Consider the following 21583-nt stretch of genomic DNA (forward strand, 5'->3'; position numbering starts at 1 on the left):
AGGGGACGCTTCGTTAGTCCCTACCTCATTCTGACGGATTTTCACTGACTCACAGCTGTGACAGAACACAGGCCGGAAGGAACCTTAGGGCCAGACACAAGCTGCTGTTCTGTGCTCATGTTTTTCAACAAACATGAAGCTCCACAGGTACATATTTTGCACTGAATAATTACATATATGTATTGACTTCACCGCAGTTTCGTTCAATACAAAGATCACCTTTATGCTTTTGCAATACTGTCCTTTAAATCTCCACCTGCCTCTGAACAGTTCTCAGCTGTGGAGATTTCCAGGAGAAACTTTTTTCTTTCGCCCACTTGCCCAGCCTGCGCCTTTCAAACAGCATCAGAGGTCAACTCCCCACACCTCTCACAGTTTAGTCTTTAAACAAATTACATTGGATCCTTAAATAGCTCTCAGTGGGATGGATAACAAAGCAAAACACTGAACCTACGCATACATGGACCTCTGCCATAGTAAGGTGACACACAAAGACATCAAAACAAGAACTATATACACAGCACACAACTTCACATCAAAGCTCAGAGTTGACGGCCACCTGCTACCAGCAATCAAATGCAGGTGAGAAATAACATAAAAATATGAAAGCAAAAAAATGTTGAAAATGCTTATGAACTAGAACAATCATAAACTCAGGGCTTACCTGCTTGGAAAGCTCCTTTAATCACATCTGATAAATCCAATAAACCCCAAATTTCATTTTAGGCAGTGGTGCTGGTGTAGGCAGTTTCCACCACATGCTGCAGCAGCCCTGTTGTCCCTGCCTCTCATGCCCATGTGTGACAGCTGTTTCTGCTGTCATTTTATGAGCTGGACTGGGGAACTGATCTGGGCTAAAAGCACCTCTCTGCTGCCCAAGGCATTTATTTATTTGGATCACCGCTATCAGACCCGGCAGGCCCACAGCAGCTGAAGCAGGACCAGCTGAGGGGCAGCAAAGGCAAGAGCAGAAACGCTCTTCACAGCCACCTCCTCAGCACTGGGGAGGCTTTGCCACCATGTACCTTCCACACAAATTACGTGCTTCCTTCAGTCCTTCTTTTTTCCCCCTCTGCCCTCTTACTGATTTTCATTAAACCTGAAAAAAGTGTCCGTTTTTAAGGCCTATACCTCTCTGTAGAACATAACTGAACCCAGAGAAGTGAGTCCAGCATTAGAGGGGAGCTGACACACGCACAGAAAGACAATAGTTTTTCCCTTGCTCCCTCAGGGAACCCAGCTAACAAGAAGCTCCATGTTACATTGTCTATACAAGCTACAAGGAGAAAACAAATCCTAAGAAGTCACTGCAGTACCAATCCAATCAAATGCATTTGTATTGCTACCTACGTGGCAGGATGCAGAACAAGGTCTGGTGATGAGAAGGCTGGGGATGACAGGGCCAAAACATCTGCTATTTAAATACTGCACATGGGTTCTGCTCTGCCCGCGCTGGCACTGCCACACTGCGCTGGCACTGCCACACTGCGCTGGGAGCCGCCTGCTGGAGTCTCCCAGTGAAGAGGTGACAAACTTATTCCCTTCCTGCCCAGCTCAAGTTGATTTCTTGACAGAATTTGAAGATCTCATATTACATTATGAGAGAAATAATAAATAAGTCCAGTGGACCAGTCAGCATTCAATTTCTCCATGCATAACATATTTTGATACGTTTCTCCAGTTGTCACCTTTGCTCCAGTTACAGTTTAGCACTTTTAGAAAAGACCAGATGGTGTTAGACAAAATAGAGATGTTTGTATATTGGAGGGACGTTAGCAACTTTCCAGTCTCTCTCATTCCATTCCACAAAGACACACTTCTTAAATTTTATTAAAAAAAACGGTTACCATGTTAAGGCTCTCCTCTGAAAAAAAATCACCAATACTTGTGCATCGGCCAAAGAGCCCATTGCAAAGCCAGGCAGAGCCTTTTTTTATTTCTCGTGGGCCCTGCCTTGTGCTGCAGAGCACTGTTCTCCTTCTGGCAAACTAGCGCTCACTTTCGGCCTGTGCTCTGGGGCTACTGTGTGGCACTTTTTCCCTCAGAGCCCATGCTCTTCTCTGCTCTGGCACCTGAAGGTAGAGTTAGAGGCATTGTAGAACCGCCCATGATTTCTGGGTGTGATGGCCTAGTTATCCAAGTGAAATTGCTCTAAAGGTACAACAAGCTTAGCTTGTGGCAATGCAGCATTTCTATAGCTAACTTCGGAGTATCAAAGATTTCATCTTAAACCCAGTAGACCATAGAAATGCAGAGGATTTTGATTGGCTTTACTCACCTTAGCACCAGATCATAGTTCCACCCAGTGATTAATGAAAACAAATCTGTTTTTCACAGTGGTTCCTATATAGCTGCACGAAGTATTATAAGAGAGTCATTTTAAATCTTGTTACCACATTTATATTCCTGAATTGTTCAAAATAAAGACAAATTATACCTAGTTTATAACGATGTGTGCTAAGAGATTGTATGAGACATCTCATTCATGAGGTAATCAGTACTATTATGAATACTGCATCTGCTGTTCTCTGTAACAGCAAAATGAAAATTAAGTGTTTACACATTATACACACAGACACAGCCATGTGACCGCATAGCGCTTGGAAGATTACCTACTGCTTCCCATTTATTCTCTTCAGGGTTGTATTTCTCAATACTCTGCAGATACGTTCCTTTTGAATAGGAATACCCTCCCGTTACATAGATGCAGCCGTTCATAACCACCGCGCCACACTCCATCCTTCTCTCCATCATGTGAGCCATCTGCTTCCACTCATTTTGCTCGGGGTCATAGCAGTCCGTGATCGTGGTCTGTCCACCCACAAAATAGATCTTGTTTTGTAACGTAATGGAACACAATCCATATTCTTCAGGAAGAAAGGAACACAGTTCAACTCAGCATGATAACATCAACTTAAGCTGCAACTATGTGACAAACATTTGGCACCACTGAGGGTGGCCGAGTTTCTCCACTGACCTTAGGAGACATCTCCAGATTTTCTGCTACACTTGGTAAAACCAAGCTCAAGGCATTACAGAAGACACAAGCATCACAGAATCACAGAATGTTAGGGATTGGAAGGGACCTCAAAAGATCATCCAGTCCAATCCCCCCACAGGAGCAGGAACACCCAGATGAGGTTACACAGGAATGTGTCCAGGCGGGTTTTGAATGTCTCTGGAGAAGGAGACTCCACGACCCCCCTGGGCAGCCTGATCCAGTGTTCTGATAATCTTACTGAGAAGAAGTTTCTTCTCAAATTCAAGTGGAACCTCTTGTGTTCCAGCTTGATCCCATTACCCCTTGTCCTACCGTTGGTTGTCACCGAGAAGAGCCTGGCTCCATCCTCGTGACACTCACCCTTCATATATTTGTAAACATTAATAAGGTCACCCCTCAGTCTCCTCTTCTCCAAGCTAAAGAGACCCGGCTCCCTCAGCCTTTCTTCATAAGGGAGATGCTCCACTCCCTTCATCATCTTCGTTGCCCTGTGCTGGACTCTCTCCAGCAATTCCCTGTCCTTCTTGAACTGAGGGGCCACAACTGGACACAATATTACAGATGTGGTCTCACCAGGGCAGAGTAGATGGGGAGGAGAACCTCTCTCGACCTACTAACCACCCCCCTTCTAATACACCCCAGGATGCCATTGGCCTTCCTGGCCACAAGGGCACAGTGCTGGCTCGTGGTCATCAGTACTTAGTGAGAATTGCTTTAAAGACTTACTGATAACAAGTGTAGAACATATAGAGAAAACTCTCTTAAAATAATATAAATTATTTTTGTGAAATGCCTATGGATAGATTTTATTAAAAGTTAGTTTACTATATTATTAAACAGAATATAGCCATTCCTTAGTTCAATATTTGTATAGTGATTTATATAGAACAGCTGCTTGAAGAGGATCTTCCCTTGCCCTCCCAGAGTGTGGAACTGGGAGATGATCCCACTCTGGCCCTTGCTGCCCTAAATGAATTGCTCTTTTTATTAGGAACATACCAGAAACTCTGAATTGGGCTTAAAGACTCCCACATACAAATAATCAAATCAAGCTCTACGCTCATTACAGAAATTATTGTTTACCTGGATGCGGACTTGTGGTGACTATACTCCACTCATTGCTACCTGAATGGTATCTCTGGATTTTATCATAGGTGCAGCTTCCCCTGTACCCATAGTGACCTCCGGTTACATAGATGACTTCGTGCAGGACACAGGCAGTGGCATTTCCAACACCTGTACACAGTGTGAAAGTCACAACACACCTTTAGACTGCACACAATAACCACAGTCACTTGCATCCATAATCACATATCAAATGACTTGTTAATTAATATTTTAGGGTGAAATTACGCTTGCAAGTATTTAACTGACTGTGAAATTAAATAAACTTGTCAAGACACCTTATTTTATGAGGGTAAGTCAAGAGCAATAGATAAAACTGCAGCAACTGACACATATTGCATCTAATACAGTCATGCAATATTTCACACAATTTTTATATAGTAATTGAAGACATATTGCCACATTGGTTTTGGAACAGGGAATTACTTTCTTATAGAGATTTTTTAAAGTCACTTATATGGCAAGGACAAAGATGATGAGAGTTGAGATCATTCAGTGTCTCGGGGTATCTTTTCTGATACTTTAGTCTTTCTCACACTATTGCTAATTATGCTGTTGTATAACCAAGGACACAAACAGAACAGAGTCATGTTAATTCTGGCTTGAGGAGAACAAAACAAAATAAAACAAGGGATCTGGCGAGATAAACTGAACCAAAATTAGGAAATTAGTGTGAGATTTTTAAGCATCTAAGAAGTTTCACACAGAAAACAGGACAAAACAACTGCACAGAACGTGGAACTGCTCACAGTATTAGCATAGGATTTCTATTTTTAAAAAAGGAAATAAAAAGAAATAAAAAGACAATAGTAGCAATGTTTGTGGAAAATATACGAACAATGAAGAAAGCTGTAGGAGTATGAGAAGTGTTTTTTCCTGTTACAGATACCTCCAAAACCTCTCATGTATGTAGAAAAACACTATACTGCATCAACTTACAGTAAAATTTTATAATTGGGAATAATTGGATTAATTAATAAAAGTGTATAATAAAATGTATAATTGTTTATTAACTTTATAACAAAATAATACCCTTTAGTTAGGCTGTGATCCGAATCCATAAATTTTTTACATATCACTATTTTGGCTGCTAGAAACAGGTATTAGTGTTTTTCCTTATCCTCACACTAAATATTAAACAGATGATATGCTGAAATATGAGGAAACTGCATGCAAGAAGTTTTAAATTAAGATGATGCCTTTATAAATTAATGCATAGACAATCTTAGTAATCTGGTCTTATATTAAAGTAATACAATCCCTTCACTGGAGCTTGCTCTTTGACCATCCACTGAAAGGACTCTAATCCCAGGTATTTTTCCAATTTCTTTCTAATTTTAACAGAAATTTTACTCCTGAAAGAAGGCAAAATTAAACTGAAACTACCACTTCTTTTCCACTCTAGTGTTCTGTGGCACAGCCCAGCACAGCGTTTGGATGTTTGCAACAGTTTGCCTGGTAAAGACGTGAACCAAAGCCCACCAGCACTAACAGGAGACACCCATGGCCGTCGCTAGAGCTTGGATCAAACCCTAAACATGTCCATGGAACTAAAAAGTGGCAAATGTGAAAGGACTGACATTTGAGGAAAACGCCATACAAAAGCTTACCTACCTTTGATCATGTTTGCAATAGGAAGCCATTTCTTTTTCAAAGGATCGTAGAACTCAGCTTCTTGCACTGGAGCTCCCTTTCGGTAACCACCCAATGCATAGATGCAGCCACTCAAGGTCACCACGCAGTGGTAATACCTTGCGTCGAGCATGGGGCAGCCTTCTGTCCACTCATCTCTCTCACTGTTATATATCCACACGGTGTCAAGGGCTTCAATGCTCTCTGTTCTATAACCTCCTGTCACGTATATGTCTGGTCCCAAGCTAGTGACCCCATAGCTCTCTCTGGTGTGATCCGGCATCTCTGTTCCCTGGACCCACGTGTTGGTTAAAGGATCCCAAACATGCACTTCTGATAAGGGGTGCCAATAGTATCCTCCAATCACATACATGGCTGCTGTGGGTCTTCTGGAAAGACCTTTGGGACTGGGGTTCAGAGCGTTGTATATGAGTGATCTTATCTTATTGTCATTAAGTCGGCTTTTTTTTTGTAGGCTTAAAGCTGACCTCAAATACATGTTATCCAAGTCCACTTTAATGCAGCTGAGCAGTTCATAGATGTCTTCAATTCTTTCCTCTGTGTTGTGTGCAACCCACTTAACAACAGCTTCGATGGCTGCCTCTTCTTTCCAAACATTGAGATTCTCTCTGGCGAGAATAAAAGAGAGCTTCTCCTTGCCAATGTCCAGAAACTCTTCCTGCTTCCACACTTCTTCAAACTGCCATAACAATATCCTCCTGGACTCTTTTTCTAGCTCCGAGCAATCATGATACTCAGCAAAGGAGTGCATCCCTATGCAGTTGTCAGTATCGAGGTGCCTCACCAGGAACTGCTCACAGGCTTTCTTCACTGACACGAACTGGAGAAGGTCTGCCGCCTGGAGCAGGCTTTGGACATTCCTCTTTGTTATCTGGATCTGTGATGTGTATGCGTAATTCACGAGGGCTTCCAGCACAGCATGGCTGAGCCCGGGAAGTCTGATCTGGCTTTTCGATTTCTCTTTCATATCGGCTGTGAACATGGCTTTAAAATAATTGCTGCACGCCGCTAAGGCGGCTCTGTGGCAGTGGAAGATGACCCCCGAGGCGCACTGCAGGGTGATGTCGGTGAACAGCCCGTCCAGGTAAAACGCCCGGAACGCCTCCAGAAACCCGGCGGGGTGAGAGGAGTCCCGGTAGAGGAACGCGTACTCCTCCTGCGCGGCCGCTGCCATGGCCGGACCCGCGGGCACCCCGGCAGCCCAGCCGCTCCGGCCGCCCCGCGCCTTTGTCCGCGCCCCGCCCGCCGGCTCCCGGCCCGCCCCGCGCCCCCGGCCTCCCCGGCGCGGTACTTACGCCCGGGCGGAGCGCGGCCGCGGCGGCCCCGTGACCATCTTTGGAAGAGCCGCAGCCCCCGGGAGGCGGCGGGGCCGGAGCGGCGGCTCCTATTTTGGTGCCCGGCCGCCTGCCCTGCCCGCCCCCGCGGAGCCCTCCGCGAGGTCAGCGGGCCCCGGCGCCCAGCCCGGCCTCCGCCCGCCGGCTCGGCCCGGGGACGCTCCAACCTGAACCGCCGCTGCTGCCCCGGGACTCCCCCCTCCTGGGGGCAGGGGTTAAAAGGCTCAGTACGAGGATGACATAAGGCCCGGCCGTATTAGGGACAGAAGCAGATGCCTGGGGAGCGTCACCAGCTTGGTGGCTCCCAGCACACAACAAAGCAAGTGGGGCTCTGACTGCCGCTAACAGCGACCTGAAGCTGCCTCTTACAGGGGCACCCGGCTCTTCAGACACCCAGAGGAGCGATGCTGGGAAGGGCAGCAAGCTCCAGGGGCTACCCCCTCACAGAAGGGCAGGATTCAAGAAGTGGGCAGAATTCTCAGACACCTGAACCTGGCAGGGGGCAAAGGACAGTCGTAAACTATGCTGACAGACACTCCAACGATAAGCAAATTATTCAGGAAGGTTATATGGGCGCTTTTACCACTTCTGAAAACATGGTTCACAATTTAAGTCCTCTTTTTCTTCTCTGCTAGCAAAACATTTTTTGCAGTGGAGACCTTTAAAAGTATTTGAAGCACAGCATCCTCTGTGTTTAAGCAGATGTGCTCCCCCCTTCACCTGCAGCAGGGTTTGGATCCTTGGGATTGGGCAATCAGCTCCCCCTGCCCTGCCAGAGCTCTCCTGGATTGAAAGGACTGGCAGCGGTTTCTCCTACCAAAGGGAGGTGGGTATTTGTTATTATTAGCTAAGTGCCAGCAATACCCAAAAGGAGACATTAGGAGAGCTCCGGCTCTTCACAGATTCAAAAGCATCAATTTTTCCTTTTAATTACTGGTGGTACTTCCTCCACGATGCCTATCAGAAGCATGAACAAGAGAAGGAATCAGTGTATACGGACATGCCCTTCTGCCCCCTCCTCACATGCTGACCACGCAACAGGACTCAACCTTGCCCTTGGCCTTTACATAGTAACATGAGACATAAATAAGCTGATGCAAACAAAAAACAACAAACCCTTCACACATCTTTCCCTTCAGTTTTTCAACTGCTCTTGCTGCACGGTTAGCCCAGGAAATCTGAGTTCTGTGCTGCAACCCAGGATCTGGCAGCAGCCCTGTGTCTCTGACCCGGGCCTGGCCCTCAGCTATGTTCCCCACTCCCTTTCTTTGGAGCGTTCCCGTGTGCAGCCCCGAGTCTGTTTATACGTCCCCATGCCAACAGCTTTGTTTTGCTGTGGATTTGCGCTTCCCATTTCATCAGCTTCCTATGGAATAGCGGGAACTTCTCCCAGGTCTTGGCCATCCTACCGGCACATAATACTAAGGCTAAGTACTCTTTATAGTAGCTGGTGTACAATAACAGTCCTGTTACCATATAGACAATTTCCCATACACACGTACACCTTCCATTACACATTTATTTTAAATACATCTTTATCCAAGACATCTCCCTCCCAGAGAGCATGTTAACGTAAACTGTCAGCAAGCCTGGAGGTCAGCAACACTTAAGTACTGAACAAGCATCCCTTCAAGGAGCTTCTCCCATTCTCTTTTGGCTGGGTTACCAGCTTAAACAACTTCGCCCTTTGGGAATACTCATCTCCTCTCCCTTATATCCAAATGTGGAAAAATCTGGTAATCGTGTGGTGCTTTAGAAAAGTTCTCTCTTTCCTTTTATTAAGAACACCCCCCCTCCCCCAACTTCATATTAAGAGTTTAATGTTCTACCTACTAGAACTGAAAAATTTCTTTTGTCTCCAACAGACACTTTGCCTAGCAAATAGCATCCATCACCTCTACCCCCTACTTGCAGTGATTAGATCATAACTGCTAATACTTCAAGTAGTCTACTTTGCTTAATGTACTCTCAACTCTTGCTTCAGTGCTTTCATCAAAACCACAAAAAGCACCCCTATTTGAGCATGAAGATGAATTTATCACTCTCACAGCAAAATACAGGTAGAAAAATAGTTAATTTAAGTGGAAGAAAAACATTAATAATTATTTATATACTATTTTGGGGTTTTTTTTTTAAGTAAGCAGTAACTGAGATCTGTAGACAAACTGAAAGCAAATTGTCTCACAACTAAGTTCTGAAAAGCAGGAAGACACCAGCACAGCATCTGGAACATTCAGCAGCACATACAGAATAATGGAGACACAAAATATAATAATAATAATAATAATAATAATAATAATAATAATAATAATAATAATAATAATAATAATAATAATAATAATAATAATAATAATAATAAATTATACAAAATTGTACTATGCAACAGCCATTGCCATTCTTGTGTATGACCTGGAAGTCAGACAACTTAAACCTGCTACAACTTGAGACCCACCAGTTCTTCAGATGGTGTTTTTGTGCCCCTGCACAAGACAATTGGGTAAGATCTCCTGTACAAACATCTCGGACACCTATCAAATATCCATCATCAAAGCAATGCTCCTGAGGACTCAAGTATATTATTCTGGACATCTTATACAACAGACTGTTCAAAAAAACCTTCCACAACTCGTTAAAGTAGGTGAAGGGCTAAAACCATGACCGTTTACAAGGAAGTATTCAAAGGAAATCTTAATTTATTGACAGTATCAGTCTGAAAACAGTCAAGACCACTCCTAAAAATCTTCAACTAAGGAGGCAGTGACAACATTAAATGGCAGTAAGAACCTGAGAACAATGCTGCACAGAAAAGAGAGGAAGACAGCTACAGCAATCACAGGCTGCTGAGCTACATGTCAGGCATCTGCAACCCAAGTGCTGCAAAAGTTGGACTAATTTCTCAGTTCTTAAGGCACTTAAGCTAAAACAGGCATCAGTTCAACAGCAGACTACATCATCATTTTGGACCTTTTGTGGGACTATAAGAAGGACGACATTTGGCATGAAAATAAATTATTTAACTTTTAGACTTTTTAAAAATATCTTTATATGCATAGCCCAACTCTTGGGGCTCATCTAATTGCAAGTGGTAAAGAAAAAGACTCTATGTTCACAAACAATTCCTTAAACTACTTAAAGACAGAACAATTCTGTTAAAAAGTTAAAATGGACATAGAAGTTCCCTTCCAGCCCGTAAGCGAAGACTATAGACATGGATGAGAGTGAATAGGTAAAGTCACTGTAAACACTTATACATCTGCACTGTTCTGTGGGCCTGTGCACTGCAGCAAAACCTCAGCAAGAAAAAAGCACCTGGCTGACTCGGAGCTGTCAGCGTGGAAGATGAAACCAGCGTTAGGTCTGCGCAGCGTGGCAGCAGCACGCTGTCAGCGTGGTAGTCAGCAGAACGGGAGAGCGACTTTTCTTTAAACAGAACAGCAATGTCCTTACTGCTCTCCAGAAGAGAAGGGGTCTGACTGACACCATAAATGATGATGTTATCCAGAGGCTGACGCCTACACTTGTGTTCACTCTCTCCAGCCCCCTTACAAGAACAGGTGCCCAATGACACGCAGGCCAGTAGAATACATTACACAAATCAGGGGTGTTGCTTTTGTCAGCAACAGTAACTTTTATTGTCTTTACAATACAAGGTAACACAAACTATTAAAAAGTAATTTAGTTCGGTAAAATATTTAGTATTTTGAAAATATAAATGCATCTTCAGATCAAACAAGATCACAACCATACCAAATAATTTACAAAATTAAACATTCATCCTGATCAAATAAATATAAAAGCCAACAGTTCCAGAACATTGCTCCTGGCACCTAATGTTTTATAAGTAAAGAATTTCGTTATTTTGTGCACTAATCCAGCTCCTTCCCCTAAGCACATGAACAGCAAAGGTCAGTTATGCAGTTGGTAAAGGCTTTGGGGGAGGGAGGGAAGACCAAGAGTCATTCCTCTTGCAACTCCTCTTCTCCACTTATGGTGGAATGTGTACTATGTTAGAAAGCCAGTTTCCCACCGCTGTCAAGATTGAACATAAACACTTTTAGACTGTGTTTAGAAAACAAAAGTTCAGATAACAGCCCAGTTTCACAATTTTGTGCTTTTATGCACATGCAGTTTTTCTCTCCTTGGAAGACAAAATATAACCATATTAATTTCCTTTCACCGTTTGCATTATTCCTTCATAAGCAGCTTCAGATAAGACATAATGTCAATACCAGATGACCAAACCAGAACAGAGCACTCTACAGGACTGAGATCTTGGGCCAGTTGAGAAATCTTTTTCTCTAAGGTGTACCCCTGCCTAGGCATAGCAATATCATCCTTCTTCAAAAACATTACTGGACATAAGTCATTCCCACCATCACCAATATATACAATTTGTGTATAACTTACTCCTCGCTCCAACTGCTTATCCAGAAATTCTTTTAAAACTTTCCTTTTGCACAGGTTTTTAGGGCACTGTGCACAATGGTGAGCATGGAAATTCTGTACAGTAAGATAGCCAGTACTGCCGAATGCTGCAGGGTTTGTGAACACTTCATCAAACACCTTATGGAAGTCAGCAGCTTTCAAAATCCAGTCAATAAACACTGTATTAGAATCCGAAACAATTATGCAGTCAAACAACTCTTTGTTCTCACCAATAAAACCCAGAAGATCTACCATTCCCGCAGTGAAAGGAATTGTTGTCATAGTTCTTTCCATCTCATCTTCTTTGATGCCGTTGTCTCCCAAGTAGACAAAGACTCTGCCCATATATTCTGTCCAGTGTCCTGGTCGGTAGGAGTTTCTTAATCCGTTAGGAAGTTTTTTCTCAGGGGCACATTTCACAATCCAAGTATCACTATTTTCATCTATGATTGTATGGTCAAAATCAAAAACCAACAGAAATTTCATGGCTGTCAGAAAATTATTTCCAAAACAAACAAAAAAAAGAAAATTATTTATATAAACAAAAGTACTGAATTCCTACCCTGATCTTGTGCTCAGAAAAGAAAAATCCTGCATTAAACTGAAGCATTAGGACAAATATCTAAACAAAAACAAAGTAAACTATTTATGGCCACTGCAGCTATGGGAAGTTGTGCTGAAGCTGAAGTCTGTAAAGGTCAAAGTTCTAGTTCAGTATCAAACTTCTGTTTAAAATAGATAATGTGAAAGTATCTAAACTTATGGTGCATAGTTACAAACGCGAACAGAGTCAATCTTCCAGCGCTCACGCACCATCGGCTTGACCAACGGCTCTCAATTTCTCCATCATCACTCGCCAATGCAAACAAGCCGGGATTCTCCTGGCAAACGCCTTAAGAGACACTTCAAAAGGAAACGACTACTGAGCAGATGGAGCCGGTCTTTTTAATAGGGTCGCACCAAATCGAAGCAGCCAACCAAAAGAAATGCTGCCGTTTGTGGATCGGGAAAAAAAAATAAAACGTGCTTGTTGAGGTCCTGCACCGCCAGTAGCTGCGGCTGCGGAAACCCCTGGGAGCAGCAGACACCCGGCAAGGCCTCTCGCACCGTAACGCCAGCACCGCCGCTTCCACCGCCCCGGGCGCCCCTCGGGCCGGCCGGCCGTGCGGGGCAGAGCGGAGCGGCCGCGGCGCACGGGGCTGCGCAGCGGACCGGAAGCCCCGGAGCGAAACGGACAGAGCCGGCGGGGCCGCGCGCAGCCGTTCCCACCACCCGCCGGCGGCCGCGAGGCCCCGACCCACCTGCGCACCCGCCGCTTCCGGCTCCCTCCGCCCGAGCCCCGCCCGCCGTGCTCCACGTGCCTGGAGGCTACGTCATCACGTGACTCCCGCCGGGTTGCCTGGCAACCGCACGCGTTCCCCGACGGCGCGGCCGAGGCCATGGCGGCGGCGCCCGGGCTCTCCCGCGGGAGGCGGCAGCAGCTCGCCCGTAAGTGGGGCTCTCCCGCGGGCACCGGGGGGCGGGCGGCGCCGCACGGGCTGTACACGGCTCCGGCAGGCCCCAGGGGTGCTCCTTGTCTCCGTGTCCAGGATGACTCTTCCCCAAACCCGCCCCTGCGCCGCAGCTGCAGCCAGCCAGGCCTTCAGAACCGCCTGGAGAGAACTGACGTGAAGCAGCGGCGGCACAGTACCGGCCGGCAGCTGCCGCCAGAGAACAGGGTGCCGGGCAGGGCCCTGCTGCGGGGAGCAGGTGTCAGCTCACGGTCCCCTTTGGCAAAGCTCCTGCCCCTCGGGCACAGGGGGAGATGGGGTCTGGTCCCCAGCACAAGGCAAACAGATTTGCAGCTGCATCTGAAAAACAGTCTTTGCCACCAGTATCACTGTGAGAGAAAGACTCCTACATTTTAGACACGGCACAACAGTCTGCCGCAAATCAGATGAAGCAGGAGAATTTCTAGCAGGACACCACTGCACAGAGTGCCTTTTGCTTCAAAAATACTGATGACAGTTTGAGGGGCATTTCACAAAGCCCAGTGATCACCTAGAAAAGCAGTGTTTGTGGCTTTACCAGTACTCTCCCTTTCCTTTTGGGAATACTCCCAGGTCCCTGCTGTTCTCAGAATGAGGCCCAAGTCCTGCCTGGGTAGCATTAGTTACCACAAGCCAAACCTGTCCATACACACAAACAGGCCAGAGGACACAAACAGTGAAGTCAGTCAGTGCCACAGCCCACGTACAGGCTCTGGACATAGCTGGACTACAGATACACATACCCTGCCTGAGCTCTGGGGCACGGGGAGAGTAACCGAGCTAAGAATAACTGTCATGATGCAAGAACTCAAATCCTGATACAGGTTTGAATACAGGATTTTCTCACATCAGGTAACCTCAGTATCTTTTCTTCCCTCTGCACAGTACCACATCATTGGGAAGAAAATAATGTTCTAGCTCAATGTTTTCTTCCAAAGGAAGTAGATCTTCGTCAGGTAATTGTATTCCCAAAAGCAGAATGGGAAAGGATTCAGGACAGTCTTGGCAGCACATCTAGAGAAGCAGCACGCATCCTCGCTGAGAAGAAAGAGCGGGAAGAAATGCGCTTACGCTCCAAAGCTGCTGTAAAAGATTGGTCCAATACCATTATGGTAAGTACAAGACACATTTTTAAACAAGGTAATTCCTTTTCATATAAGCAAAAAACACTCATAGTAACATTTCTAACTGTACTCCCTTTAACATTTGCTTTGAAATATGTTTTAGCTAAACTTCATTTACATACATTTAACACCTAACATCAACATTTACATTTTTTTAATTAAAGCTAAAATGCAAAATTTAAAAAACAAACCAATCAACCAACAACAGAAAAAAACAACAACATCCCCCTTCAACCCCGCCAACCCAAACATGGAGCACATCACCCATCACAGAATGGGTTATATGTTTTTAATCCATGGGCTTTAAATGTGATACCTAATTTTATCTGCACTGTAGGGCCTGATGCAACGGAAACTTAAAGCCAAACAACTACGTGAAGAAAGACAAGAGGAAGAAAGAAAGTTAATTGATTTGGAAGAAGCAGAGTTTCAAGCAGCACAACGGAAGGCGGCTATTGATCGCGCAAAAACTTACCTATACTACCAGAACCAAAGAGTGAAAGGGCTACATGTTTGTTGACAACTTATACTTTTAAAATTCAAATTGTACTGAATGTCCTTAAACACTTATGAACACACAAATTACTTTAAATATTCTCTTGCAGAGTGCCCTTCTACTTGCAGAGGTCCTAAAAGAACGAGATGCTCAAGTTGAATTTAAAAAGTTAAAGTCAGATGTTAAAAAAAAGAAGGATGAAGAAAAGGAACGTGAACGTAAAGAAGCTAATCTCAGAGAGCAAGAGGAGGCACATCGGCATTATATGAATCAGCGTTATATGAATCAACAGGCACTACGCAGAGATCTGATGGAACAGTAAGTAATAATTAAACAAAAGTAACCCTACTTTATTATTTACTTAAACTATTTTCTCACAAATACATTCCATAAGGTTTTTATGTAAATTTACGAATAATCTGATTCACAAATGCGACACTTTAAAATAAAAATCCAGAGTGCCACAAAAGACATTGCATTACGGGGAAATGCTGTGATACGCAGTGTCTTTTAGTTGCCAACAGTCTGCATGTAAAATTGCCTTTCGCAGGCATCACTAGGTTTTAGTCGAATTGCTGTTCGCAAGTTACTGAAAATTTTGGTTCCAGAAGAGGAAAAGGTTAAACCAGATTTTCTATTTGTCCGTAACTAGACTCCAGAGAACACATCAAAAGAACATATCACTGCCCCCTCCCTTCTTTCTCTCAGCTTTTTCAGAAATCTTATAGAGGGGTCCCCAGTGGTCTGAGAGAAGGAACCAAATTTCCAGAGGCAGAGGAACTGTTCCAAGTCTGGTCTCACATATTTCATGTCAAATAGATAAATCCTTGTAGAATTAATATAGCATACTACCAGCTTAAGCCGTTGCCTGCATGCCCAGAAGAAGCAGCATAAGTATGGTGGGACTTACTGGGGAAATCTTGTTCACTGAGGATGCTGCAGAGGTTATGAATGCAGTGGTGCTAAGGGATCATCCAGATAAAGCTTGTTACCACTACACTGCAATCTGTGAGTGAACCATGTATCTCTTTTCTAGTCAGAGGACTGAGGGCTACCATTACAAACAATGATGCTATTTTTCACCTCTGATATTGTAACCACCTTCAATTCAGCGCAAGGTATATATGGTTATGCAGAATCTCTATCTGTTCATTACTTCAAGCAGTCCCTAGCTCGTTTATCCAACTCCTTTTTCAATTCAGAATAAAGGAGCACAAACATCAGGCAGATCTGGCCAAGCTAGAAGATGAAAGAGAAAGAGAACAAATAGAGAAATCAAACCAGTTGTACCAATTGGAAATTGAGAAAATAATGGAAAAGGAACAGGAGAAAAAAGCTGAACGCCAGAGGCTGCATCATGTAAGTAACAGGAAAGCAAAGAGTTCAAAATCCTTGTTTCACCTTGGCTGGATGGTGGACCAACAGCATCCCTATATCTAAATGCATCTACTGGCAACAGGAGGAGTTGCTGTCAGCTTCAGCAGCATTGGATCACATGCCCACCTTGCCAGCTGCAGGCCATGTCTGTCTCCTCTGCTTTTGAGAAATGTGTCTTGGAGGCAGATCCCTTCTCATGTGTGAAGGGACATTGACACCTGATGCTTTGACTAGTCTATCATTAAAAAGCCTGCTGTAGATATAAGAAATATCCTCCTTGACTTGAGAACTGGATTTAAGTTCCACATACCTGCTGTTTTAAGCCCATTTTCCTTTGTTAGGCACAAGGAATAGCCTGAGACTGAGCATAACTTTACCTTTCTAACTTTACTTTCCATTTATTATTTGAATTGTTTAGAAATTTAGCCTAGACCTCCTGCCTTCTCTTTTCATCTTTGAAGGCATCTAAACACAAAATAGAAATGTGTCAGAACAGTTCATATGGCATAAAAAAATATGGGGTTTTTTTACATCAAATTATAGAAAACTCCTCTTCAGCTATGATTTGGATTAAGCTCTCAGCCTGGGATAGTTTTGGATGAGGCGGGCCAGGAGCAGCACGGTCTGTGTATGTGTTGGTGGGGCTTGCATTCATGTCAACACCCCCCTCTCCCCCGTGTGGGAATGGGAGCAAGGGGTGATGCTCATGGCATTGCAGAGCAATGTGTTTGTGTAACGGGCTGGAGAAGCAGCTGTTCGATGCTCAATACCCCTTTTCCTTCTGCACATCTGTCTCTTCTTTATGCATACTGGAACATGGAGGCAGAAGTGGAAGTACTGAGAATCCCTTCTCTCCTCTCTTTGAAAGAAACACGGAGAGGGGGGAAAAGGGAGTGATTCTTTAAGTTGCTCCCTCAGGCCCAGATTTTGTAAACTTCATCTGTTACATCAGGACCATTTTGCCCACACAGGAGCATGTAAGTAACCAGAAAATACTCAAAGCAATAGAGGAACAAAAAGAAATGGAAGAGAATGATCGGATTAAAGCTCATTTTAAAGCAAAGGAAACTATTGCCAAGATGGTGAAAAAGAAAAAAGCTGAAATGCGTAGGTAGGTACAAAGCTACAGTATAAGTTGTAAATAAACTAAAAATAAAAAATGAAATAATAAATATGTTTTTAAAATAATAAATAAATAAAATAAAAAATAAACTATTACACAAAGACTCGCAGAAGTGCAAAGCTCTACACCAGTGTGTTGGGAACAGCGATCTTCCACATGGCCTGCCCAGCCTCCACCCCCTCAACAATTAAAGACAATTAAAATCCTAGACAAAAGTACTTTTTGGTATAAGCTATACTTCCCTGAGTCAGATCAAGAAAAATAATTTTACTTCTTAACTAGTCATCTATATTAATTAATTACACTGGGTTGTTGTTAAGGGAAAACAATTTACCAGTTTAATATTGAGGGTATAGCATGAAAATATCACTGAGCCAATCTAAGAGCTCCCTTCTCGCTTCTGGCCAATGCTCCCAACATTTCTCTCCCGATGGTAAGATACTCGACAGACTCCGCACCAAGTGATCCGGCTCATTATTGCAAAAGAAAGATGGTGTTACAAGAACACAGGGAACATTTATTTGCTAAATCAGATAATTTAAAAAATACAAAACAGGAGGAACACAAGGAGATCAAGGAGCTGGGTGGGTGGGCCAGCCAAAAGTGTGGCAAGAGGAGAGCAGACTAGAAGCAGGATTGCTGAGTTTGGTAGCAGTAATGCTTCAGGTAGACCCAGGTTTGTACCCTGGTATGTTATGGTAGCTCATGTTCTTCTGCAGACTAACACAAGAACGTCAGACCAAAATTGTTACCCAACTAGCTGCACAAATGAGTGAGGCATTAAAGAGAGAAGATGATCGTTTTGCTAGAGATGTTGCAAAACAAGAAGCTGAATACCAAAAAAAATGCAAAGAGAAAGAAGCAAAAGAAAAGGCAGCCATTGAATCTATTGCTGAATATAGAGCCACTGTGGTAAGCAACCTGAGCCTGTTCTCATTCCTGTTTACTCCAGCTGAGGAACCTGGCCCAGATCACAGCTGGTGTCTCCAGTGCCAGGCGTCAGCATGCTTCAGCAGGTCTGCTGACATCCTTCCTGGGGTCCCCTCTACCAGGGCTGCTGAAGACTCTGCGCTTGGGCACTGGGCAGCCACAATGATCGTGCTCATCACAGCACGGATACAGGGCTGCTTCTGCCCAAAGAGCAGCCTAGCTCCTTGGTTAACTGTTTTGTGCATTTTTTAAAATACAGATTAAGATGAAAGCGGAAAAGGAGAGAGACGAAAAAGCAGAAGGTAAAAAGGAACTTCATGCCTTAATGGAAAACAGCCGCATCTACCTGGAAACAGAAAAAGCCAAGAAACAAAGACAACGTGATGCGAGTGTGAAAGTACAGAAAATTCAGATCCAGCAAATGGTAAACAGAAGAGCTGTACCCTTTAGCCCCTTCAGAAGGACACATGCATCTAAACCAACAGCACTAGCTCCTGCCTGAGAGGGAAAGAGAGAGAAGTAGCTTGCCATGTTTTGGTGGGGCGAGTTGATTGTTGTTTTTGTTTGGTTTTGTTTCCAAATCATGCACTCTCCACATGTTGGTGTTGGGGACCAGCCTCTTGTCAGAGCAGTGGTGCAAGTCAAGGCTGATTTGAAGTGACTAATCACGTTTTGTCCTGTGCCATTACGTATTATACTTCTGTGGCCCTCTTGTATCTTCTGGGCAGGTCTCCACTCAGCTATTTAATGTACCCTTTTTGTGATGGGTACGGCAGGGGAGAGAAGTGGGGAGGGATGACATTTGACAAGTACCAGCTAACATCACCACAGATCTCCTGTAAGCTTTTACCCTCTCTGAATTTTAAGGGATAGTTACGTTGTGAAGGAAATACTAAGTTTAGTTATTCCCTTTTCTCCATCAGGCTGAAAAGCAGGCAAAAAAACAGGAGGAAAAGCAAGCAGAATTGGATTACGATGCTCAGAAAGAGGTTATTGCACTCTGTAGGGAGCGTGAATTTCAGAAGTATGCAAAGCAAGTCATTGAATCAGAGTCCAAGACTACACATCATCTTTATCCTCTTCTCAAAGCACGCAAAGGTGGAAGAGACTTGGGCATCGGTCTTCTTCCAGAGGAAGAGAAGGAATAAATACGAGTTTTCAAGCACAGGACAGTGCTGGGACCCAGTTACCTTGTTGTGAGAGCACTACTGCTCAAGAAGCTAAGAACATGAAAAAACATTGAGACTATTCAGCCAGGAAAGGCAGAAGCAGTTTTCACGTAGTTAAAAAAAAATAAAAAAAGGCAAACAACTCTTTTTAACCTTATGGGCAGAGTTAAACTGTAAATGATCTACATCAAATATATGCTATGAACCTAGAAGCCCATTAAAAAATGCTGGAGAACTGGTTATATTGTCAAAAATCTCCACCTGGTATTTAATGAAAGTTAGTTTATTAAACTTGAGATGGAAATTCATGATGTATAATTGACCATCAATGTAACCCATTCCAGCCAAAAGCTTGCTATTACTGTTATATTTTTGTTATTCATTACTCTAAAAATTCACTGTTCTGGGATACCAAGTCTCAGTGCAAAAAGTTACATTTTTCACTATCCAATTTCCAGTTAAGTATTCCCCATAATAGAAAAAAAACAAAAACCAAAATAACTTTACAGATTGTACAGGGAAAAAAACTCCACCTTAATGCATGTTCAAAGTTAGAATAGGTACGGTACTGCAGTCTTTATAGCATTTTGCAACCACCTCTATAAAACAAATGTCATGCTATAAATCAGTTGCACTATACAAAAACGTGAATGTGATTTGATCATAGCCCTTAAAAGGTCACCTAGGAAGAAAATAGGTCCCAGTATAGCTGTAAATAGCTACTACAAAAAGAGAGCATGGCAACAAGAGACAACATAGACTGTTGTTTCATAAAGACTCACAACGATTCAATCCGTGGTAAAGAGATTCCTCAGCTGACTTACTCTCCAACACCCAGGTCACCCACACATTTCACTCCTTAAGCTTAGTTTCCTTGCTGAAACGTTATCATCATGTTCCCACCTTGGACAGTTAGGGTTTCCTACCATGACTCCACCAGTATCCTGAACTGGGTATCCCCCTATCCTGAGGTCCACTGAAAATAAAGTCCAAGAAAGCTGAAGCTTTGCTTTGTCACACACAACCTGCTGTTCCAGCCCCACAGCTGTGCATCTCTGCTGGCCAAACCAGACAATGACACAAGTTCAAATAAACCACAAATTAGGAGTTTTATAAAAGATGTTTGCCAATATTTTAGTTTGTAAAATGTGTATTTTGTGTGACTTCCAGTTTCTGAGCCTGGCTTCCAACAGCAACAAGCTTTGAGCAAGACAGGAGGCTGCCCTGGAGGTCAGGTCCCTCCTGCAAGGTGTGGGCCCAGCAGAGATGGTGTTACCTCCTCCACAGTGTGAAGCAACTGGATGTAAGAGGGATGTAAGATAATGTAAGACGGATGAACTCCTTACCTGGTGGGGAGTCTCTTCCAGGCAGGGCAAGGGAGGAACTTTTGGGATGGGCAGACTGACCTTCTCCCTCTGCAGCTGCCAGAGCCACCAAGGGCCCTTCTCTGGGAAAACAGCGCCCAGGAGCCACATTTAACGTCAGCGAACGGAGAACGGCGAGCACCCAACACCCCCACTACGGGCAGGCCTGGCGGGATGAAGGTTTCGTGTGGCGGAGCCAAAGGCCCCTCCGCCGGCCGCGCCGGGCAGAGGTGAACCGGCGGGAGGAGAAGCCGCCGAGGACGGGGCAGAGGGGGCCTCACAGCCTCTTACCGGGCATGGGCTCGCTGCAGCCGAGCGGGTGTGTCACCAGCCGCCTGCGGAGGGTGGCGGCTGCCGCACGACCGGCCCGGGGAAGGCGAAGGGCCGGCCCCAGCCACCGGGCCGGGCCGAACGTCCCTGCCCCACAGAGCAGGCGGGGCGCTGCCCAGCCCGCAGCCAGCCCAGGGAGCGCCAGAGGGCCAGAGCTCGGGCTGGGATACTGCTGGAGGTGACTTCTTGATCAAAACTTGTTCTCTCCGTTCTAAACTGACTGTAAGCTGTCGCACTGCTACATTTTAATTTACATCATCAAACAGGTAGCTCTTCTGCAACTAGTGAAAACTATTCTGCTTCACACACACAAAATAAGTTGTATTTGTGCAAGTACAAGATCAAAGCTTGCAACTAGCAAAAAAATTAGTGATAAGACACAGATCAGCTTCATTATATGGTCGCATTTTTGTATGTCACAATACACATATAATGAATAAACTCATTTGTCATTCTGTAGTAGAAAGCTCCGATTCCCTCTATAACTCAACACTACCATCCAATTCAGCATGGAATAAAAATCTGACGATTGACATCTTCAGTAAAAATGTATAGATCTTGGTTTAACTAAAGGGATAGTGTCCTGACATCAAATTGCCAGAT

At 44.2% G+C, this 21583-nt stretch overlaps 3 protein-coding genes across 4 annotated transcripts; 1 reads left to right on the top strand and 2 right to left on the bottom strand.

Annotated features, from left to right (window-relative positions):
* Nucleotides 1-670: 670 nt before the first annotated feature.
* On the bottom strand, nt 671-7234 carry KLHL23 (kelch like family member 23). Of its 2 annotated transcripts, XM_082055465.1 has the most exons (3): nt 5741-7234; nt 4085-4237; nt 671-2867 (listed from the first exon to the last, which is right to left on the bottom strand). In XM_082055465.1, the coding sequence occupies exons 1-3, from the start codon at nt 6951-6953 to the stop codon at nt 2557-2559; spliced, it is 1677 nt and encodes a 558-aa protein (XP_081911591.1). In that variant the 5' UTR covers nt 6954-7234; the 3' UTR covers nt 671-2556. The 2 variants fall into 2 exon arrangements, with proteins under 2 accessions (XP_081911591.1, XP_081911592.1); XM_082055466.1 differs by lacking the exon at nt 4085-4237.
* A 3198-nt stretch (nt 7235-10432) lies between these two features.
* On the bottom strand, nt 10433-12859 carry PHOSPHO2 (phosphatase, orphan 2). Its single transcript, XM_082056171.1, has 2 exons — nt 12840-12859; nt 10433-12026 (listed from the first exon to the last, which is right to left on the bottom strand). Exon 2 carries the CDS (start codon nt 12022-12024, stop codon nt 11299-11301), a length of 726 nt encoding a protein of 241 aa, XP_081912297.1. The 5' UTR covers nt 12025-12026; nt 12840-12859; the 3' UTR covers nt 10433-11298.
* Nucleotides 12860-12977: 118 nt separating this feature from the next.
* Nucleotides 12978-19478, top strand: CFAP210 (cilia and flagella associated protein 210; the record flags this gene model as incomplete). Its single annotated transcript, XM_082055987.1, is given in 10 exon segments — nt 12978-13419; nt 13953-14179; nt 14529-14702; nt 14797-15005; nt 15890-16046; nt 17036-17175; nt 17907-18099; nt 18377-18541; nt 19041-19236; nt 19239-19478. Coding segments are annotated over 10 exon segments (2025 nt in total). The 3' UTR covers nt 19361-19478.
* Between the last annotated feature and the right edge of the window lie 2105 nt (nt 19479-21583).

Source organism: Streptopelia decaocto (genome assembly GCF_964273445.1).
Source record: "Streptopelia decaocto genome assembly, chromosome: 6".
Lineage (NCBI taxonomy): Eukaryota > Metazoa > Chordata > Aves > Columbiformes > Columbidae > Streptopelia > Streptopelia decaocto.